General features: G+C 69.1%; 1 protein-coding gene across 2 annotated transcripts; it reads right to left on the reverse strand.

Moving 5' to 3' along the window:
* Positions 1-2567: 2567 nt before the first annotated feature.
* On the reverse strand, positions 2568-16164 carry USP11 (ubiquitin specific peptidase 11). Of its 2 annotated transcripts, XM_077840608.1 has the most exons (20): positions 16053-16164; positions 13254-13384; positions 12653-12770; positions 12391-12536; positions 12170-12231; positions 11832-11931; positions 11279-11452; positions 10902-11060; positions 10518-10742; positions 10182-10265; positions 9615-9709; positions 9168-9362; positions 6679-6776; positions 5974-6210; positions 5671-5741; positions 5295-5407; positions 5055-5204; positions 4663-4778; positions 3713-3801; positions 2568-3508 (listed from the first exon to the last, which is right to left on the reverse strand). In XM_077840608.1, the coding sequence occupies exons 4-20, from the start codon at positions 12424-12426 to the stop codon at positions 3383-3385; spliced, it is 2130 nt and encodes a 709-aa protein (XP_077696734.1). In that variant the 5' UTR covers positions 12427-12536; positions 12653-12770; positions 13254-13384; positions 16053-16164; the 3' UTR covers positions 2568-3382. The 2 variants fall into 2 exon arrangements, with proteins under 2 accessions (XP_077696734.1, XP_077696733.1); XM_077840607.1 differs by lacking the exons at positions 13254-13384; positions 16053-16164 and having other exon boundaries at positions 6685-6776; positions 12653-12762.
* Between the last annotated feature and the right edge of the window lie 848 nt (positions 16165-17012).

The raw sequence follows: 17012 nt of genomic DNA on the forward strand, positions 1-17012 counted from the left end.
TCACCGCCGGGGCCGGGGAATCCCGCGGGTGACAAACAGGGTCCGAGTCGGAGGTGGGGGCCACGGCGGAAAAGGCGACTGTCCGGGTGGGGGGGTGAATGGGGCCTGGGGGGGGCGCCCCGCTCTGCTCGACGCTGGGGGGATGTGTCCGGCGCTGGGCACCCCATGCTTTAACCCAGGTGGGCGCAGACAGGAGGAAAAGGGAGGCAGGGAGCCCCGAGACCGGCTGACAGATCCGCGAGGGGCCAGGCCCCGCGTCAGGCCGGCCGAGCCGGTGAGGGGCTGGAGCCGGACGACGGGAGACACTTCCTGACTCTTGGGGTCGCTCGGCTCGGGGGGCGCATGTCCCGGGATCCGCGGCACTGCGGGGGGGTCCCAGCTGACTCGGTGCCAGTGCGGGGGGGCGAGGCCGTGGGGGGGCAGATGTGCTAAAGCGAGAGGTGAGGGGTGTGAATGACGGGGGTCCATGGGGGGCAGGCCTGAGCAGTCGGTGTGGGCGGGGCCAGGCGGGGGCGGGGGCGGGGCTAAGTAGGTGGTGGGGCGGGGCCAGGCGGACCAGGGGGCGGGGCTGAGTGCTCAGTGGGGGGAGCAAGGTGGGGTCAAGGGGTGGGGGCGAGCAGTCGATGAGGGCGGGGCCACGAGGGGACCAGGAGGCGGGGGCGGGGCCGGGGCTGAGAGGGGGCGGGGCCGAGCGAAGCCGTCAGTGAGGGCGGGGCCAGGACCGAGCGTTCTGTCGGGGCGGGGCCGAGCGCTCACTGAGGGCGGGGCCAGGACTCACCACAGGTCTCGCTGCAGCACGTCGCTGACGAAGGCCTCGTAACGCGGCGCCTTCCCTGCCGGCCCCATGGCGGGCGCTGCGGGTCCCGCCCCTCGGAGGTCAAAGGTCACCGAGACCCCCCACACACCCCACCGCCACTGAGCCGCCGGAAATAGACGCGTGCGCGGCCACTTCCGGGTGGCGGCCCTCAACGGAAGTCAGCTGGGAGCGCGCGCCGGGAAGTTCCGCTCTGGAAACGGAAGTTGATACCGCTCCCCTCCGTCACTCTGACCCCGGAAGCGCTTCCCGCCGCACTGGAGAATAAAGAGCGCGCCGGACGCACACGCGGTATCCTCGGCAACGAGGCTCGGGAGCCGGAAGCGCCGTGTTTGGCGCATGGGAGTGACGCCATCAAGACCGGAAGCGGGTCTCAGCAGCGCCGCTCGGCGGGCCGAGCCCCCGAACCCTGACCCCGCCCCCCAAGTCCGGGGTCCCCCGAGCCCCGCCCCCGGGCGCCGCGTCACCCCCCGGGAGCGGCTTCAGGGCACCGACCCCGCCCTCTTCCAGCCCCGCCCCCGGCCCCGCCCCCGGGCAGTGTCTCCCCTTCGGGCGGGGCGGGCGCGGCTGCCCCCGGGGCCGGCTCTGGGGGGCTCGTGCCCCGCCCGCGAGGCCTGGCCCGGGGGTCTCGCTCCGCCCCTCACAGCGTCTCCCAGAGCCGGGCCCGGCCCCACTCAGCCCCGCGGGCTCTCGCCCCGCCTGGGGCCCGGCCCCTGTGCTGCTTCCCAGCTGCGCTGGCCCCGCTGCCGGCCCCGGCCGTGGGACGGGCCGAGGTCTGGGCCGGGGGTGATGCCTCTGGCGGCTGGTCCCAGCTGCCCCGCCCCAGAGGTGGCTGCATCCCCGTGCCGGGCAAACCCTCCCCACTCGCCGCTATGTGCCGCGGGTCCCAGCTGCCCTGCCCCAGAGGTGGCTGCATCCCCGTGCCGGGCAAACCCTCCCCACTCGCCGCCATGTGCCGCGGGTCCCAGCTGCCCTGCCCCAGAGGTGGCTGCATCCCCGTGCCGGGCAAACCCTCCCCGCTCTCCGCCATGTGCCGCGGGGCCCAGCTGCCCCGCCCCAGAGGTGGCTGCATCCCCGTGCCGGGCAAACCCTGCCCGCTCGCCATGTGCCACAGGTCCCAGCTGCCTCCCCCCAGAGGTGGCTGCATCCCCGTGCCGGGCAAACCCTCCCCACTCGCCGCCATGTGCCGCGGGTCCCAGCTGCCTCCCCCCAGAGGTGGCTGCATCCCCGTGCTGGGCAAACCCTCCCCGCTCTCCGCCATGTGCCGTGGGTCCCAGCTGCCCCGCCCCAGAGGTGGCTGCATCCCCGTGCCGGCCAAACCCTCCCCGCTCGCCGCCATGTGCCGCGGGTCCCAGCTGCCCCGCCCCAGAGGTGGCTGCATCCCCGTGCCGGGCAAACCCTGCCCGCTCGCTGCCATGTGCCACGGGTCCCAGCTGCTCCGCCCCAGAGGTGGCTGCATCCCCGTGCCGGGCAAACCCTGCCCGCTGCCATGTGCCGCGGGTCCCAGCTGCTCCGCCCCAGAGGTGGCTGCATCCCCGTGCCGGGCAAACCCTGCCTGCTCACTGCCATGTGCCACGGGTCCCAGCTGCTCCGCCCCAGAGGTAGGCGCCTCGCAGCCCCGGACGAGCCATCCTGTGTTGAACCGGGAATTCTAACATGCTGCTGTTTCTTTCATGACCAACCCCTGGTGGAGCAGGGGCCTGAACCCCGGGCCGGGGGGCTGGGCCGCGAGCCAGGTCACAAGCAGCTGGGCTGAGTGTGAAAAGGAAGTTCTTTTATATACAAGTTTTGCCACATTCCCCAAAAATATTTTTCTTTCCCCGAAAACAAAAATAATCTGCACAAAACCCCAGGGGAGGAGCGACACTTTGCCCCCCCACGTGTCTCTGCGTAAGCAAACACCCCCTGTGCCCCTGCCCCCTGGGCACCTATGTACAGCCCTGAAAGCACCGGGGGTGGGGGGGTTAACCCCTCTAGTGCTGGTGCTTCCTCACCCCCCAGGCTCTCAGCAGAAAGGGGGCCCCCCTGTGCATATGAACATCGAGATAAGTTAAAAACCCCACAGCTGGGGGAGGAGAAGGGGTGTTATTGCTCAATACTGAGGCCGGCAGGAGCCACCTGGATACAGGAGCTAGGGGGGCCTGAAAGTGCCAAAAGGGGGTGAAAAGGGGGAGCAGGACTCACCCCACAGATGCAGTGTGCCCCAAGGGGGTGCATCCAGCCCTGCCCCCACCAGGGATAACAGGTAGGGGGAGGAAGGTCAGACAGCCGTATTGCTCAGATGTGCCCCCCCACTGGTGCACCAGGCTGAGACATGCTCCTGCCCCCAGGCAGGACGGGCGGGATAGCAGGGTGCCGGCTGGCTCTGAAATGCTGGCACCAGCCACCGTCCCCCTCCCTTGGAAGCTGCTGGAGGGGCCCAGCCCCCCCATCGGTAGAAGGGGGTCCCCTGAGCTGGTGGGGGGAGCTGCCCCCCAAGTTCACAGGCCTGAGATGTCTCCACAGGGCAAGTCTCTGAGGTCAAGGGTGGGAGGGACCCCGGCTCCTCCCTCCCCCACACCTCGGGAGTCAATCCACCTCCATGGAGTCGCTGCAGCAGCCCCCCCCAGCGTCGGGGGGCCTGGGGCAGGGGGCAGTGCGGGGGGGGCGGATCCGGTCCTGGCGCTGGTAGAACAGGACGTAGGCGGCTTTCGACTGCAGGAGAAAGGGAGAGTGTCAGACACAGCAGGGCATGCTGGGAGAACCGCGCCAGAGCAGGGCATGCTGGGAGAACTGCGCCCCACAGGGATGGAGGGAGCAGGAGCAAACAGGACTAGATGGGTCCTGAGTGGGGCAGCAGGGCCTACTGGGAAGGGGGCAGGAGGCCAAGACCTTGCTGCCCCCCGGGGCCGGACTCACCTCGATCTGAGCCTCGGCCACGGGCGAGACGCTGCTGTCGTCAAAGTAAAACCACTGGCTGGAGTCCTTGTTCCGGGCGAACGTCGTATCTGAGAGACGGGAGGGGGTTGAGACCCTGCGCCCCCGGCGCCCCTCACTCCCGACCCGCAGCCCCCCCCCGGCTCCCTGCCCCGGCTCGGCCGGCGCCCCTCACTCCCGACCCGCAGCCCCCCCCCCGGCTCCCTGCCCCGGCTCGGCCGGCGCCCCTCACTCCCGACCCGCAGCCCCCCCCCCGGCTCCCTGCCCCGGCTCGGCCGGCGCCCCTCACTCCCGACCCGCAGCCCCCCCCCCGGCTCCCTGCCCCGGCTCGGCCGGCGCCCCTCACTCCCGACCCGCAGCCCCCCCCCCGGCTCCCTGCCCCGGCTCGGCCGGCGCCCCTCACTCCCGACCCGCAGCCCCCCCCCCCGGCTCCCTGCCCCGGCTCGGCCGGCGCCCCTCACTCCCGACCCGCAGCCCCCCCCCGGCTCCCTGCCCCGGCTCGGCCGGCGCCCCTCACTCCCGACCCGCAGCCCCCCCCCGGCTCCCTGCCCCGGCTCGGCCGGCGCCCCTCACTCCCGACCCGCAGCCCCCCCCCGGCTCCCTGCCCCGGCTCGGCCGGCGCCCCTCACTCCCGACCCGCAGCCCCCCCCCGGCTCCCTGCCCCGGCTCGGCCGGCGCCCCTCACTCCCGACCCGCAGCCCCCCCCCGGCTCCCTGCCCCGGCTCGGCCGGCGCCCCTCACTCCCGACCCGCAGCCCCCCCCCCGGCTCCCTGCCCCGGCTCGGCCGGCGCCCCTCACTCCCGACCCGCAGCCCCCCCCCCGGCTCCCTGCCCCGGCTCGGCCGGCGCCCCTCACTCCCGACCCGCAGCCCCCCGGCTCCCTCCCCCGGCTCGGCCGGCGCCCCTCACTCCCGACCCGCAGCCCCTGCATACAGTGCCCATCGCGCAGGCTCCCGTAGTGGTTGGAGACGGCGATCAGGTCGTATTTGTGGGGCGCAGACGCCACGTCTGCCCGGGGCTTGATAATGAAGTCAGAGAAGTCGAGGTCACTGCAAGGAGAGGAGAGGATTTACGGGGGGCGCAGCGGGGGGCGGGAACCCTGGTGTCCTGGCCCATCCGCAGCACAGGGGATTCTATCTGGCCTCCATGCAGCCCAAGGGGTGGCACTCTTTTTTACACTTCCTGTCAACTGTTGTGTGCGACTGTTCCCCAGCTGCCCTTCTCCCAGAGGTGGCTGCATCTCAGCGCCAGCAAACAGCCCCTGTGTGGCGTTATATGCAGCCTTTCCCCAGCTGCCCCGCCCCAGAGCCAGCCGCAGTCCTCACCGGATGGGGAACTCCACAAGCGTGTCAAGCTTCTCACGGGCGAGCCGGGTGTAGGAGAAGCGCTTGAGGTGGATGATGAGCACCTCGGGCAGCGCCCACAGGTCCAGCTTCTTGGTGGCCAGCTGGTGCCGCTTGCAGGTGGGGCAGTACCTGGGGAGGCAGGGGCAGGGTGAGCCCAGGCCCTGGCGCACATAAGCTCCCAGCACTGCTGCCCCCCGGCCCTATGGGCTTGGCTCTCACCAGGGGTTCTCCTCCTCCAGCGTCTCCACCGTGGTGAACAGCTCGACGCACTCCCGCAGCTTCACCGGCTGCCGCCGCTGCACGTGGCCCATGCACTCGTGTTTCACGTAGCCCTGCCGAGGGATGGGGCTGTCAGGGGGGGCCGAGCCCCACCTCACAGCGGGGACTCCCACAGGTTCACACTCTGGCTGAGCCATTCCCCACCTCCCACCATCAGACCCTGCAGGAGGGAGTCCCACATGTTACTGCCCTAGCTGAACTACCCCCACCCCCATCAGACCCTGCAGCAGGGAGTCCCACGGGTTAATGCCCTGGCTGAGCTAGCCCTCGCCCATTGCACCCTGCAGCAGGGAGTCCCGCGGGTTAGCATCATCACCTCTGCCTCCTCCTCATCATAGTATCGTTTCTTCATATCCGAGTCCCAGTCGATGGCAATATAGAGCTGGGCTGGGCGAGGGGAGACACCATGTTACCCGCACTGCCGCACAGAGCCCCCTACGGGGGAGCCCCATCCCTGCCCCCCCCTGTGCCAGCCAGTCCCCACCCTGCCGCACAGCATCCCCAGGCCCCCATCCCTGCCCCTCTGAGCCAGCCAGTCTCTGCCCTGGTGCAGGATTGGGACCGGCGCCCCCCAGAGGGAACAGTCCCCGTCCCACCAGCCGTGGGGCGCCCTACTCACCATGCAGTGCAAAGCCCTCGCCTGGCAGGGCCGGGCGCTCGCTGGTCCCGTTGGCGTTCACCGGGCGCACGGTGAAGAGCAGCCGCCGGTGCCGGCACTTGCGTTTGGGCCGGTTGGCGGTAGGGGCCAGGGTCACCTGGGGCGGGGACGGGGTGGGGGGCCCCCCCGAGCCCCCGCTGCTTCCCTCCGCAGCCTGGCTGGCAGGGCCTTCGCCCGGCGCCTCCTCCTCTTCCTCACCTGGGGGGCAGAGCCATGAGCCAGCGCGGCCAGAGACCCCCCTCTCCCCGCCCTAGACCAGCCCCCCACCGCCCCCAGAGTCACACCATGGCCACAAGCCGGTGTCCCCCAGCAATGCCCCCTAAGCCCATCCCGCTCCCCAGTGCCCCCCCAGCTCGACAGACGCCCCACATCAGTGTCATGGGGCAGACTCCAGCGTTCAAGGGGAGGGGGCAGCCAGGCCGAGGCCATTATTCATCTGGGGCGGGGGGAGCAGTCAGTCTGGATCACCCCCCGCCATGGAACGATGGGCTGGCCCCATGGCTCCGGCCCCAACTGGGGAACCCCTGCCAGCCTCTCCCAGCTCCCCTGGCCCACAATGCCGCGGGTCAGGCAGCCCCCCCAGCCAAGTCCCCAGTGCCATGGGTCAGGCAGGCCCACATACTCTCCCGCCCTCCCCAGCCCCCAATGAGCCCCCCCCGGCCTTACACTCACTCAGCCCGTTGGCCTGGGGGCCGTACAGATCTTCCTCCTCACTCTCCTCCTCCTCCTCCTCGGAGCCCGACTCCGGCCGCCGCACGTAGCGCCTGCAACCAGAGCCGGTGCCTGAGCCGGGGCAGGCCGGAGATGAGGAGCCCTGGGACAGGGGAGAGAGGGAGCCCCGTGGCATGGGGGGGGAGCCAGGCACCCCAGCTGTGGGAGGGAGGGGTCTCCATTTCAGGGGGGCGGGGAGGTCAGAGACCAGCAGGGGGGCAGGGCAGAGTCTTGGGAAGGCACTTACAGGAGCTGTTCCAGCAGCAGGCTGTAGAGGGGGTCCCAGGGCTGGGGTCAGGGATCAGCAGGACGTGGGGTCCCAGGGTCGGGGGGTCCCAGCGGGACACTCACCAGAGTCGTTCCAGCAGCAGGGCACAGAGAGCATCCCAGGGTTGGGGGTCAGGGATCAGCAGACCGTGGTTTCCCGGGGCGGGGGGACGGGGGGGGCAAGGGGCGAAGGGGGCCCAGGGGGACGCTCACAAGAGCCGCTCCAGCAGCAGGCCATAGAAGGGGTCCCCAGGGACGGGAGGTCCCAGCGGGCGGGGTGTCCCGAGAGTAGCTCCAGCCGCAGGCCGTAGAGGGCTGGGGGTCAGGGGTCAGGCACCCCAGGGGTGAGGGGGTCCCGGGGGACACTCACGAGAGCCGCTCCAGCAGCAGGCCGTAGAGGGCTGGGGGTCAGGGGTCAGGCACCCCAGGGGCGAGGGGGTCCCGGGGGACACTCACGAGAGCCGCTCCAGCCGCAGGCCGTAGAGGGCTGGGGGTCAGGGGTCAGGCACCCCAGGGGCGAGGGGGTCCCGGGGGACACTCACGAGAGCCGCTCCAGCCGCAGGCCGTAGAGGGCTGGGGGTCAGGGGTCAGGCACCCCAGGGGCGAGGGGGTCCCGGGGGACACTCACGAGAGCCGCTCCAGCCGCAGGCCGTAGAGGGCTGGGGGTCAGGGGTCAGGCACCCCAGGGGCGAGGGGGTCCCGGGGGACACTCACGAGAGCCGCTCCAGCCGCAGGCCGTAGAGGGCTGGGGGTCAGGGGTCAGGCACCCCAGGGGCGAGGGGGTCCCGGGGGACACTCACGAGAGCCGCTCCAGCCGCAGGCCGTAGAGGGCTGGGGGTCAGGGGTCAGGCACCCCAGGGGCGAGGGGGTCCCGGGGGACACTCACGAGAGCCGCTCCAGCCGCAGGCCGTAGAGGGCTGGGGGTCAGGGGTCAGGCACCCCAGGGGCGAGGGGGTCCCGGGGGACACTCACGAGAGCCGCTCCAGCAGCAGGCCGTAGAGGGCTGGGGGTCAGGGGTCAGGCACCCCAGGGGCGAGGGGGTCCCGGGGGACACTCACGAGAGCCGCTCCAGCCGCAGGCCGTAGAGGGCTGGGGGTCAGGGGTCAGGCACCCCAGGGGCGAGGGGGGTCCCGGGGGACACTCACGAGAGCCGCTCCAGCAGCAGGCCGTAGAGGGCTGGGGGTCAGGGGTCAGGCACCCCAGGGGCGAGGGGGTCCCGGGGGACACTCACGAGAGCCGCTCCAGCCGCAGGCCGTAGAGGGCTGGGGGTCAGGGGTCAGGCACCCCAGGGGCGAGGGGGTCCCGGGGGACACTCACGAGAGCCGCTCCAGCCGCAGGCCGTAGAGGGCTGGGGGTCAGGGGTCAGGCACCCCAGGGGCGAGGGGGTCCCGGGGGACACTCACGAGAGCCGCTCCAGCAGCAGGCCGTAGAGGGCTGGGGGTCAGGGGTCAGGCACCCCAGGGGCGAGGGGGTCCCGGGGGACACTCACGAGAGCCGCTCCAGCAGCAGGCCGTAGAGGGCTGGGGGTCAGGGGTCAGGCACCCCAGGGGCGAGGGGGTCCCGGGGGACACTCACGAGAGCCGCTCCAGCCGCAGGCCGTAGAGGGCTGGGGGTCAGGGGTCAGGCACCCCAGGGGCGAGGGGGTCCCGGGGGACACTCACGAGAGCCGCTCCAGCCGCAGGCCGTAGAGGGCTGGGGGTCAGGGGTCAGGCACCCCAGGGGCGAGGGGGTCCCGGGGGACACTCACGAGAGCCGCTCCAGCCGCAGGCCGTAGAGGGCTGGGGGTCAGGGGTCAGGCACCCCAGGGGCGAGGGGGTCCCGGGGGACACTCACGAGAGCCGCTCCAGCAGCAGGCCGTAGAGGGCTGGGGGTCAGGGGTCAGGCACCCCAGGGGCGAGGGGGTCCCGGGGGACACTCACGAGAGCCGCTCCAGCAGCAGGCCGTAGAGGGCTGGGGGTCAGGGGTCAGGCACCCCAGGGGCGAGGGGGTCCCGGGGGACACTCACGAGAGCCGCTCCAGCCGCAGGCCGTAGAGGGCTGGGGGTCAGGGGTCAGGCACCCCAGGGGCGAGGGGGTCCCGGGGGACACTCACGAGAGCCGCTCCAGCAGCAGGCCGTAGAGGGCTGGGGGTCAGGGGTCAGGCACCCCAGGGGCGAGGGGGTCCCGGGGGACACTCACGAGAGCCGCTCCAGCAGCAGGCCGTAGAGGGCGTCCCAGGACAGTTGTGCCTGTGGCACTGAGACCAGCAGCGGGTGCCCGAACAGAACCACCCCGTAGCCCGGGTCGCCGTCGCGGGGGGGCGCCCGCTCCCGCAAGTACACGGGCAGCACCAGCGCCCCCCCTGGCTCCGCCAGCCCCCCTGCTACTTCATACCTGGGGGGAGACAGCACTGAAACACGGCCCACCACATGGTGCCCCCGCCCCCCCACTGCCCTCCCCACTGCCCCCCCACCTCGTACCTGGGGGGCACACAGAGCCCCCCCATGTCCGCCAGCCCCGCCCCCTTGTGCCTGGGGTGCTGGTGCTGAGACACATCCCCCCCCACATTCTGCCCCTCCCACCCCCACTTCATACCCACAGGGGACCCCCACACACAGCACCCCCAGAACCTCCCCCGGCGCTTACACGAAGATGTCGTCTCTGTCTAGGATGCAGCTCAGAGCCTCGTCCGCCTGGTACAGCTTGTAGAAGCGATGGCTGAACACGTCGGCCACCATCATCTGTGGGCGGGCGGGGAGAGGGGGGGAAGAAGACCAGCCCTGAGCACCGCCTGGACTGGGCCGGTGACCCCCAGTAGGGACTGGCCACATTCCCCGCCCCCCTGAGCCAGCCAGTTCCCGCCCTGGGGCCTGGGGCCAGATCGGAGCCACAGCCCCGGAGCAAAATGACAATTTGGTGGGATATTCGCATGACCCAGGTGTGTGCCTCAGTTTCCCTTTGTTCCAAGTCTTGGGTCTGCTGGTGGGGACAGGGTGTGTGTGGGGGGAGGAGAGCACCCTCGCTCCATGGCCATTCAGCACCCCAAAAAGACCCAGCATAGACCTTAAGAACCAGTGAGGCAAGGGGGCTCCCTGGGGGGCTGGCAGCACCCATCCTGTCAGTCCGCCACAGCCCCTACAGGGAGGGGCCCCAAGTCCCATTCCCCCTCCCGCAAGCCACCCAGCACCACTGAGGGGCAGGGCGGGCGCTGACCTGCTCAGCCGGGACCCCCGTGTGCTTGGCCAGAGCGATGCACAGATCCAGCACTTTGCCAGCCTTGGGCACGACCACTCTGTGCTGTAGGGGGAGACAGCCAGCATCAGAGACACCCCCAGCACCCCCACAGGGACCCCCAGAGAGATGGAGTCCCAGCCCCCAGCCCCCACACTGTAACCACTAGACCCCACTCCGCTCCCAGTGCCAAGGAGAGAACCCAGATGTCCTGGCCCACAGCCCCCCTCCCCCCCCAGCTCTAACCACTAGACCCCACTCCCTCCCAGTGCCGGGGACAGAACCCAGGAGTCCTGGCCCCCACCCCCACGCTCAGACCTGCTGGGGCTTGCGGCGGGGGTCCATGTAGACGAAGAAGAGCTCCATGGTGCGCTCCTGGCTGACGGGCAGGGGCGCACTGAGGTAGCAGAAGGGGTCAAAGGTGACGGAGACCTTGCCGCAGGCCGGGCACACCAGCGTGGATTTGAAGAGCCCATGGAAGATATCCACGATGATGGAGTCGTTCCGGCGCTTGTGGTTCCGCCAGGCCTCCTCCGCCACCTCCTGCAGGGCGAAGGGACAGCAGGCTGGGGCACGGGACAGCCACTTCTGGGGAGGGGCAGCCGACTGGAACGCCGCCCGCCTGCCCTTGGCTGAGTCCACCGCCCTGCTCCCTGCCCCACAGCACCCAGCTGCTTGCTGGGAGCCCCCCCGGCCCCTCACCTCGTCGGGCCGGCCAGCCGCGTCCCGCAGCTCCACGTACTCCTTGCGCTTGACGCGGTTGAGGTCCTCGTGCAGCCCATCCAGCAGGAAGGACAGCAGCTCCTGTGCGTCGTGCTGCTGGTAGCCCAGGAACTGCGAGGCAAAGTGCCCCACCTTGGTCTGGGGGAGAGTGGGGGTCAGGCCTGGGGGAGTCCACCCTGCTCCCCGGGGTCAGCCCCTCCCCAGGACACGGGTAAGCGGGGAGATGCTGGCAGCGGAGGGAAAAGGGGGATTGGAGCAGGGGCCAGGTGCCTTGAAGCACAGCATGATGGGGCAGCGCTGTCCAGATCCGAGGGGCCGGGATGAGGCGGGGGGCGCCGGGATGGGGAGGGTGGTACCTTGAACATGCGCGGCACGATGGCGCGGTGGTGGCCGGACCAGGCCTGTTTCACCAGGTCAGCGTAGGCCTCGGCGATCTCGCCCTTCATGCCCAGCGGGTTGCTGAAGTTCAGTTCCCCCAGGTAGTGGTTGTTGAGGAAATACTCCGTGAGGGGGGGCACGTTGCTGAGACACTGCAAGGGGGGGAGCACGTGGGATCAGTGAGGGGTGGATCCTGAAATTCCACAGCCCCACACAGAACCCAGCTCCACCTTGCTAACCACCCACTCCCCTCCCAGAGTCAGGAGAGAACCCAGGAGTCCTGGCTCCCAGCCCCGCCTGCTCTAACCACTGGACCCCACTCCCCTCCAGAGCCAGAATTGAGCAGCACCTTTCAGCACAGGCATGCCCACGCCCCACCCCTCCCTAGAAGGAGCCGCTCAATCAGCTCGATCCAGCAGAGGGCGCTGCAGCACACACATGGGGCAGCCGCCCTCTCCTGGGTGGAAGTGTCATGAGCCCCGCGGGGTCCGACCCCAAGTGGGATTTCCTGAGCCCGGGTGCAGAAGCTACCTGGAAGGCCGAGTTCATGAAGCAGGTGTTGCCCAGGTTTGTCAGGCCGCAGACCCCCGGCTGCCCCCTGTACAGCTCCTCGTCCTCCACAGAGTTCCTCCTGGGGAGCACAAGGCGCGGGCAGTGAGGAGAGACAGCTGGGGAACAGCCACACACAACACTGTAGAGAGACAGCTCAGAGATGCAACCACCTCTGGTGTGGGGCAGCTAGGAAACAGCCACACAGAAAGCCACACGAGGACGGCTCAGCCAGGCCTGAGATGCAGCCACCTCTGGGGCGGGGCACCAGGGTTATACTGGCACCATTCCGCCCCTCCCCGTGAGAAAGGGGCACTCACATGATGTGGGGTCGAGAACTGGGCCAGGTTCCGTCCTTGTTTCGCGTCTCCATTATCACCACCTGCGGTAGAAGAGGGGCCGCTGAGCTCGTTAAACCCACCTGCCTGCTCCCCGCAGCACAGCACCCCCCCTCCAGTGCCCAGCCCTGACTGCCAGGGGACAGCACCCTCTGCCCAGCCCCCCACCCTGCTCCCCGCCCCACGGCACCCCCAGCTCCTACCTGCCCCGTGCTGAGGCAGGCATCCAGCACTGTCATGTGGATGTTCCGGAGCCGCTCGCAGGATCCATCCGAGTTCTTCACCCAGAGCCTGGTCTCGTCCTCAGGGGGCACCTCAAACTGGCCCCGGGCTTCCTGGAGCACCGCGTCTGTGGGGAGGGGAACGTTAACCCGAGGGACCCCCCACTGCAGGGCTCTGATGATGGGGAGGGGGTCGCAACAGCCACAGCAGCTCAGCCCCCCCACCCCCGGACGCCTGGGTTACCGATGGTGTCCACGCGGCTGAACTGGGCGGTGACAGGGCTGTCCAGGTCGTTGTGCTGACAGAGACACAGCTCCACCGGGTACACCTCCACTTTCTGCGTGCTGGGCAGCTCCACCACCTGCCGGTGAGAGACAGGGGCTGTGAGCCAGCCAAGGGGGCGCCATCCTGCCCTGGCACCTTCCACACCCTGGCTGCCAGAGGCAGGGGGCCTGGGCAGAGAGGATCATTGGTGGGGGAGGGATAGCTCAGTGGTTTGAGCTTTGGCCGGCTAAACCCAGGGTTGTGAGTTCAATCCTTGAGGGAGCCATTTAGGGATCTGGGGCAAAAACTGGGGATTGGTCCTGCTTTGACCAGGGGGTTGGACTAGGTGACCACCTGAGGTCCCTTCCAACCCTGATATTCTATGATTCTATCACGGTACCCTATGGACACTGAGCCTGGGGGGCTCATGAGCTTCTCCGTGTCCTGGCACCAGCGCCCAAGCAGCCTGACCAGGATCACACGCGCTCCAGGGGCTGGCACGCGACCCCGCCCCCCGCGCCTGGCCCCCATTCCCTAGCGCCCGAGGATGCCCCCTCCAAGGCAGGCGCCCGGCCCTCACCTTGCGTTCAATGGGCGGCTGGTCATGCTCCAGCCCGTACCAGCTCACCAGCTTGTTCCACACGTCCTCGGGCACCAGCACATACTCCTCGGACTCCACCAGCCGCTCCTTCAGCCGGAACGACTCCAGGTCTTGGGGGGCAGGGGAAAGGTTAGCCAGCCGGGGCAGCACCAAGAGCCAACTTGCTATTGCAGGCTACCAGAATGACGACGTTCTCTAAATACCCCAGGGAATTCACCTCTGGAACTCACTGCTACGGGACAGCAAACCTCACTCCCCTGCCAGTGCCCGGTGAGAACCCAGGCATCCTGGCTCCCAGCCACGCCCTGCTCTAATCACTAGACCCCACTCCCCTCCCAGAGCCAGGAAAGGACCCAGGCATCCTAGCCCTGCATCCTCTGTGCTCTAAACCACTAGACTCCACTCCACTCCACTCCCAGAGCCGGGGAGAGAACCCAGGTGTCCTGGCTCCCAGCCTGGTGGTCAGGTACCTTCAAAGAGCTCCGAGTTGTTGATGTGCCCAGGGAAGGAGCTGGAGTTCTGGTCACCCGATTCCACATACTCCTTCCACTGCTGGTACCAATGATTCTCCAGCAGGTACCTGTGTGGGGGAGGGATGGACCCAGCTGCAGCTCAGCCCCGCCCCAGATGCCTGCAGCCCCCCCGCTCCCCTGGGGCTACACCTAGGCCACTGTTTAATCTTATGCCAACACACCCACCAACCCCCCTGCCCTTGTTCCCTTTTTGCCACCTAATCTGCCCTGCTCGGCCCTGCCCCCCCCCATGATTGTCCCCCCCAGATCCTCCTGCCAGAGCCAAGGGAGCAAGCGGGGGAGGGGGGCTCTTCACATCGCTCCCACCAGGAAAGAATGAACCCAGGCATTCTGGCCAATCCCTAACCAGAGAAAGTCTTCTCCGTCCCAGCTGGGTTCAGGATTCTCTCTTTTCCTTTATCAAATTGCTGTCCCTCATTATGTGCAGCTGTTGTCACCCCCCCCCCCCCCAGAGGTGGCTGCATCTCAACACCGGGCGAGCCATCTGTGTGCACCCTTATGTACAGCTGTTCCCCAGCTGCCCCACCCCAGAGGTGGCTGCATCTCAGCCCAGGGGGAACAATCATTTGCAGATGAGTCAGTAAACTCTTGCTGCCCGGGAAAGTCCTAACTTTGCTTCCTGGGGAGTCCAGGATTCAGGGACGGGACTTCCCAGTTCTGTGGTGACATCAGCTACTTCTGATTTTCACTCCCTCCCTTGCTGGGACTGTCCCAGGACAGCTCTGCCTGGCTGCAACCTACTTCCTAGCAGGGCTCCTACACTGGGGAAACGCCACATGGGGACGGGTCACCCATGCTGAGATGCAGCCACCTCGAGGGTGGGGCAACTGGAGAACACTACACAGCAAGGCTGTGGGACCGCTCTGAACCGTGAGCTGGACAATTAACTGGCCTCAACTGTAACCTTCTGGGGGAGGGAGGGTGCGAGCAGAGCTGGGGTTTACCCACGACGCTGGGGTCCACACCTGACCCTGTGGGACGAGCCCCGCGGCCGAAAAGGGGCCAGGAGGCTGGTCAGCCACTAGCTGGGGTAACCGGTGGGGTCAAGGCGGGAGGCAGCGGGCAGCCAGCTTCCTCGGGGCATAAGGATAGGGGATCCCAGCGATAGTAGGCTTGGGGGATTCTCGGGGGGATATAGGAGTCAGGGAACCCACAAGCATCTCAGGTAAGCTGGCATCTTCCCCCTCCCCCCATCTCTGGTCCTTCCCAAGGGTGGAAGGACCATTATGGTGGCCATGGGGGCAAGTCCCCAAACCCAACCGCCCCCCCATGGCAGCCCCTTCTCCCACCCCCCCGCCCAAACAGACAGAATCCAGGACTCACCAGCCTCCTCCCCACCCTAACTCCTCCCTTCCACAACCGGGTCCCCCCGGGGCCTCCTCCAACCGCTCCCCACCATCACCCCCTTCCCGCCCGCTCCTCCCTTCGCTTTCCCCCCTCCCCCGCCACTAGCCCCCCTCCCCACAGCCACCCCCTGCCAGGCTCCTCCCCCTGTCACTAGCCCCCCTCCCCCAGCCCCCTCCCCTGCCACTAGCCCCCCTCCCCACTCCCACAGGCCCCTCCCCTGTCACTAGCCCCCCTCCCCACCCCCACAGGCCCTTCCTCCGCCACTAGCCCCCTTCCCCACAGCCACCCCCTCCCAGGCCCCTCCCCCACCACTAGCCCCCCTCCCCACCCCCACAGGCCCCTCCCCCCACCACTAGCCCCCCTCCCCACCCCCACAGGCCCCTCCCCCGCCACTAGCCCCCCTCCCCACCCCCACAGGCCCCTCCCCCACCACTAGCCCCCCTCCCCAGCTCCTCCCCCGCTCCCTTCTCTTTCCCCCTCCCCTGTCACTAGCCCCCCTCCCCACCCCCACAGGCCCTTCCTCCGCCACTAGCCCCCCTCCCCACAGCCACCCCCTCCCAGGCCCCTCCCCCGCCACTAGCCCCCCTCCCCACCCCCACAGGCCCCTCCCCCGCCACCCCCACACCCCACAGGCCCCTCCCCCGCCACTAGGCCCCCCTCCCCGGCTCCTCCCCCGCTCCCTAGCCCCCCTCCCCACCCCCACAGGCCCTTCCTCCGCCACTAGCCCACCTCCCCACAGCCACCCCCTCCCAGGCTCCTCCCCCTGTCACTAGCCCCCCTCCCCCAGCCCCGCAGGCCCCTCCCCCGCTACTAGCCCCCCTCCCCACAGCCGCCCCCCCAGCCCTTCCTCCGCACTAGCCCCCCCTCTCCCCACAGCCCCCCTGGCCCCGCCCCTCACCATCGCTCCCCCGCCCGCAGGCCGCGCTGCTCCGCCGCCTCCACCTCGCGCCGCTGGGCCTCGAGTCCCGGGACCCCCCCCTGCCGCCGCCATGGCCCGCGCCCCGCCCCCACCCGCCGGCCCGACCGGAAACAGGAAGCGGCGACGCTGAGGACCCTCCCCCTTCCCTGCGCCGTCACCGCCCCCTGAGGCCTCGTTCACCTGCTTCCGGCCGGCGCCATCTTGGGTGCGGCGCACGGGCAAGGGCCCGGGATCCGCCATCTTGGAAGCGGCTAAAGGGGAAGGGACCCACGTTGCTTTTAATCCGCCATTTTGAGTGTGGCACCGCATTGTAAGGCCCGGTCGGCCATACTGAGTGTGGTGCACCGCCACGTCGAGAGCGGCAGGCGGGAGCGGAGCACGCCTTCCCCAGAAAGCCGGAGCCCCCTTCACCGCCATCTTGGTGGTGGCAAAAGTCGCCCCCATGTTTGGTGTGGCATAAAATAAAACACACCACATGGGTCACAGGTCTGGCGGGTTAAAGCGGGGTGGGGGGGCTGGGAGCCCGGACACCTGGGTTCTCTCCCCAGCTCTGGGAGGGGAGTGGGGTCTAGTGGTTAGAGCAGGGAGCTGGGAGCCAGCACTCCTGGGTTCTCTCCCTGGCTCTGGCAGAGGGGCTGGGGTCCAGTGGTTAGAGCACGGGAGAAGGAGCCAGACACCTGGGTTCTATTCTACCACCTGGGTTTTTAAGAACTTCCAGCAAAGCACGTAATCCATGGGCTCACAGATGTGGGCCTGGGCCACAGGATATCAAGCTCGATGGGCCTGTGGCTCTGATGGGGGGCCTGAGGAGCTACTGAGCTGCATGGGCCCGTGGGTCTGATCCCAGGGCAGGCGACCCACAGCTTGGATTCAGCAAGTGGGGGGTGGGTCCATAGTTAGGATCCACCATCCACTCCCCCCCATCTGCAGGGTGAATGA

The sequence above is a fragment of the Eretmochelys imbricata genome, chromosome 23 (genome assembly GCF_965152235.1).
Source record: "Eretmochelys imbricata isolate rEreImb1 chromosome 23, rEreImb1.hap1, whole genome shotgun sequence".
NCBI classification, from domain to species: Eukaryota; Metazoa; Chordata; order Testudines; family Cheloniidae; genus Eretmochelys; species Eretmochelys imbricata.

Coding starts and splice junctions, on each gene's coding strand:
- USP11 (XM_077840608.1), bottom strand. CDS start 12,426: ATGACAGTGCTGGATGCCTGCCTCAGCACGGGGCAG. Junction 6,777..9,167: donor CTGCTGCTGGAGCGGCTCTC/GTGAGTGTCCCC, acceptor CTCTGGTTGCAG/GCGCTACGTGCGGCGGCCGG. Junction 5,408..5,670: donor ATGATGAGGAGGAGGCAGAG/GTGATGATGCTA, acceptor ATCCCTCGGCAG/GGCTACGTGAAACACGAGTG.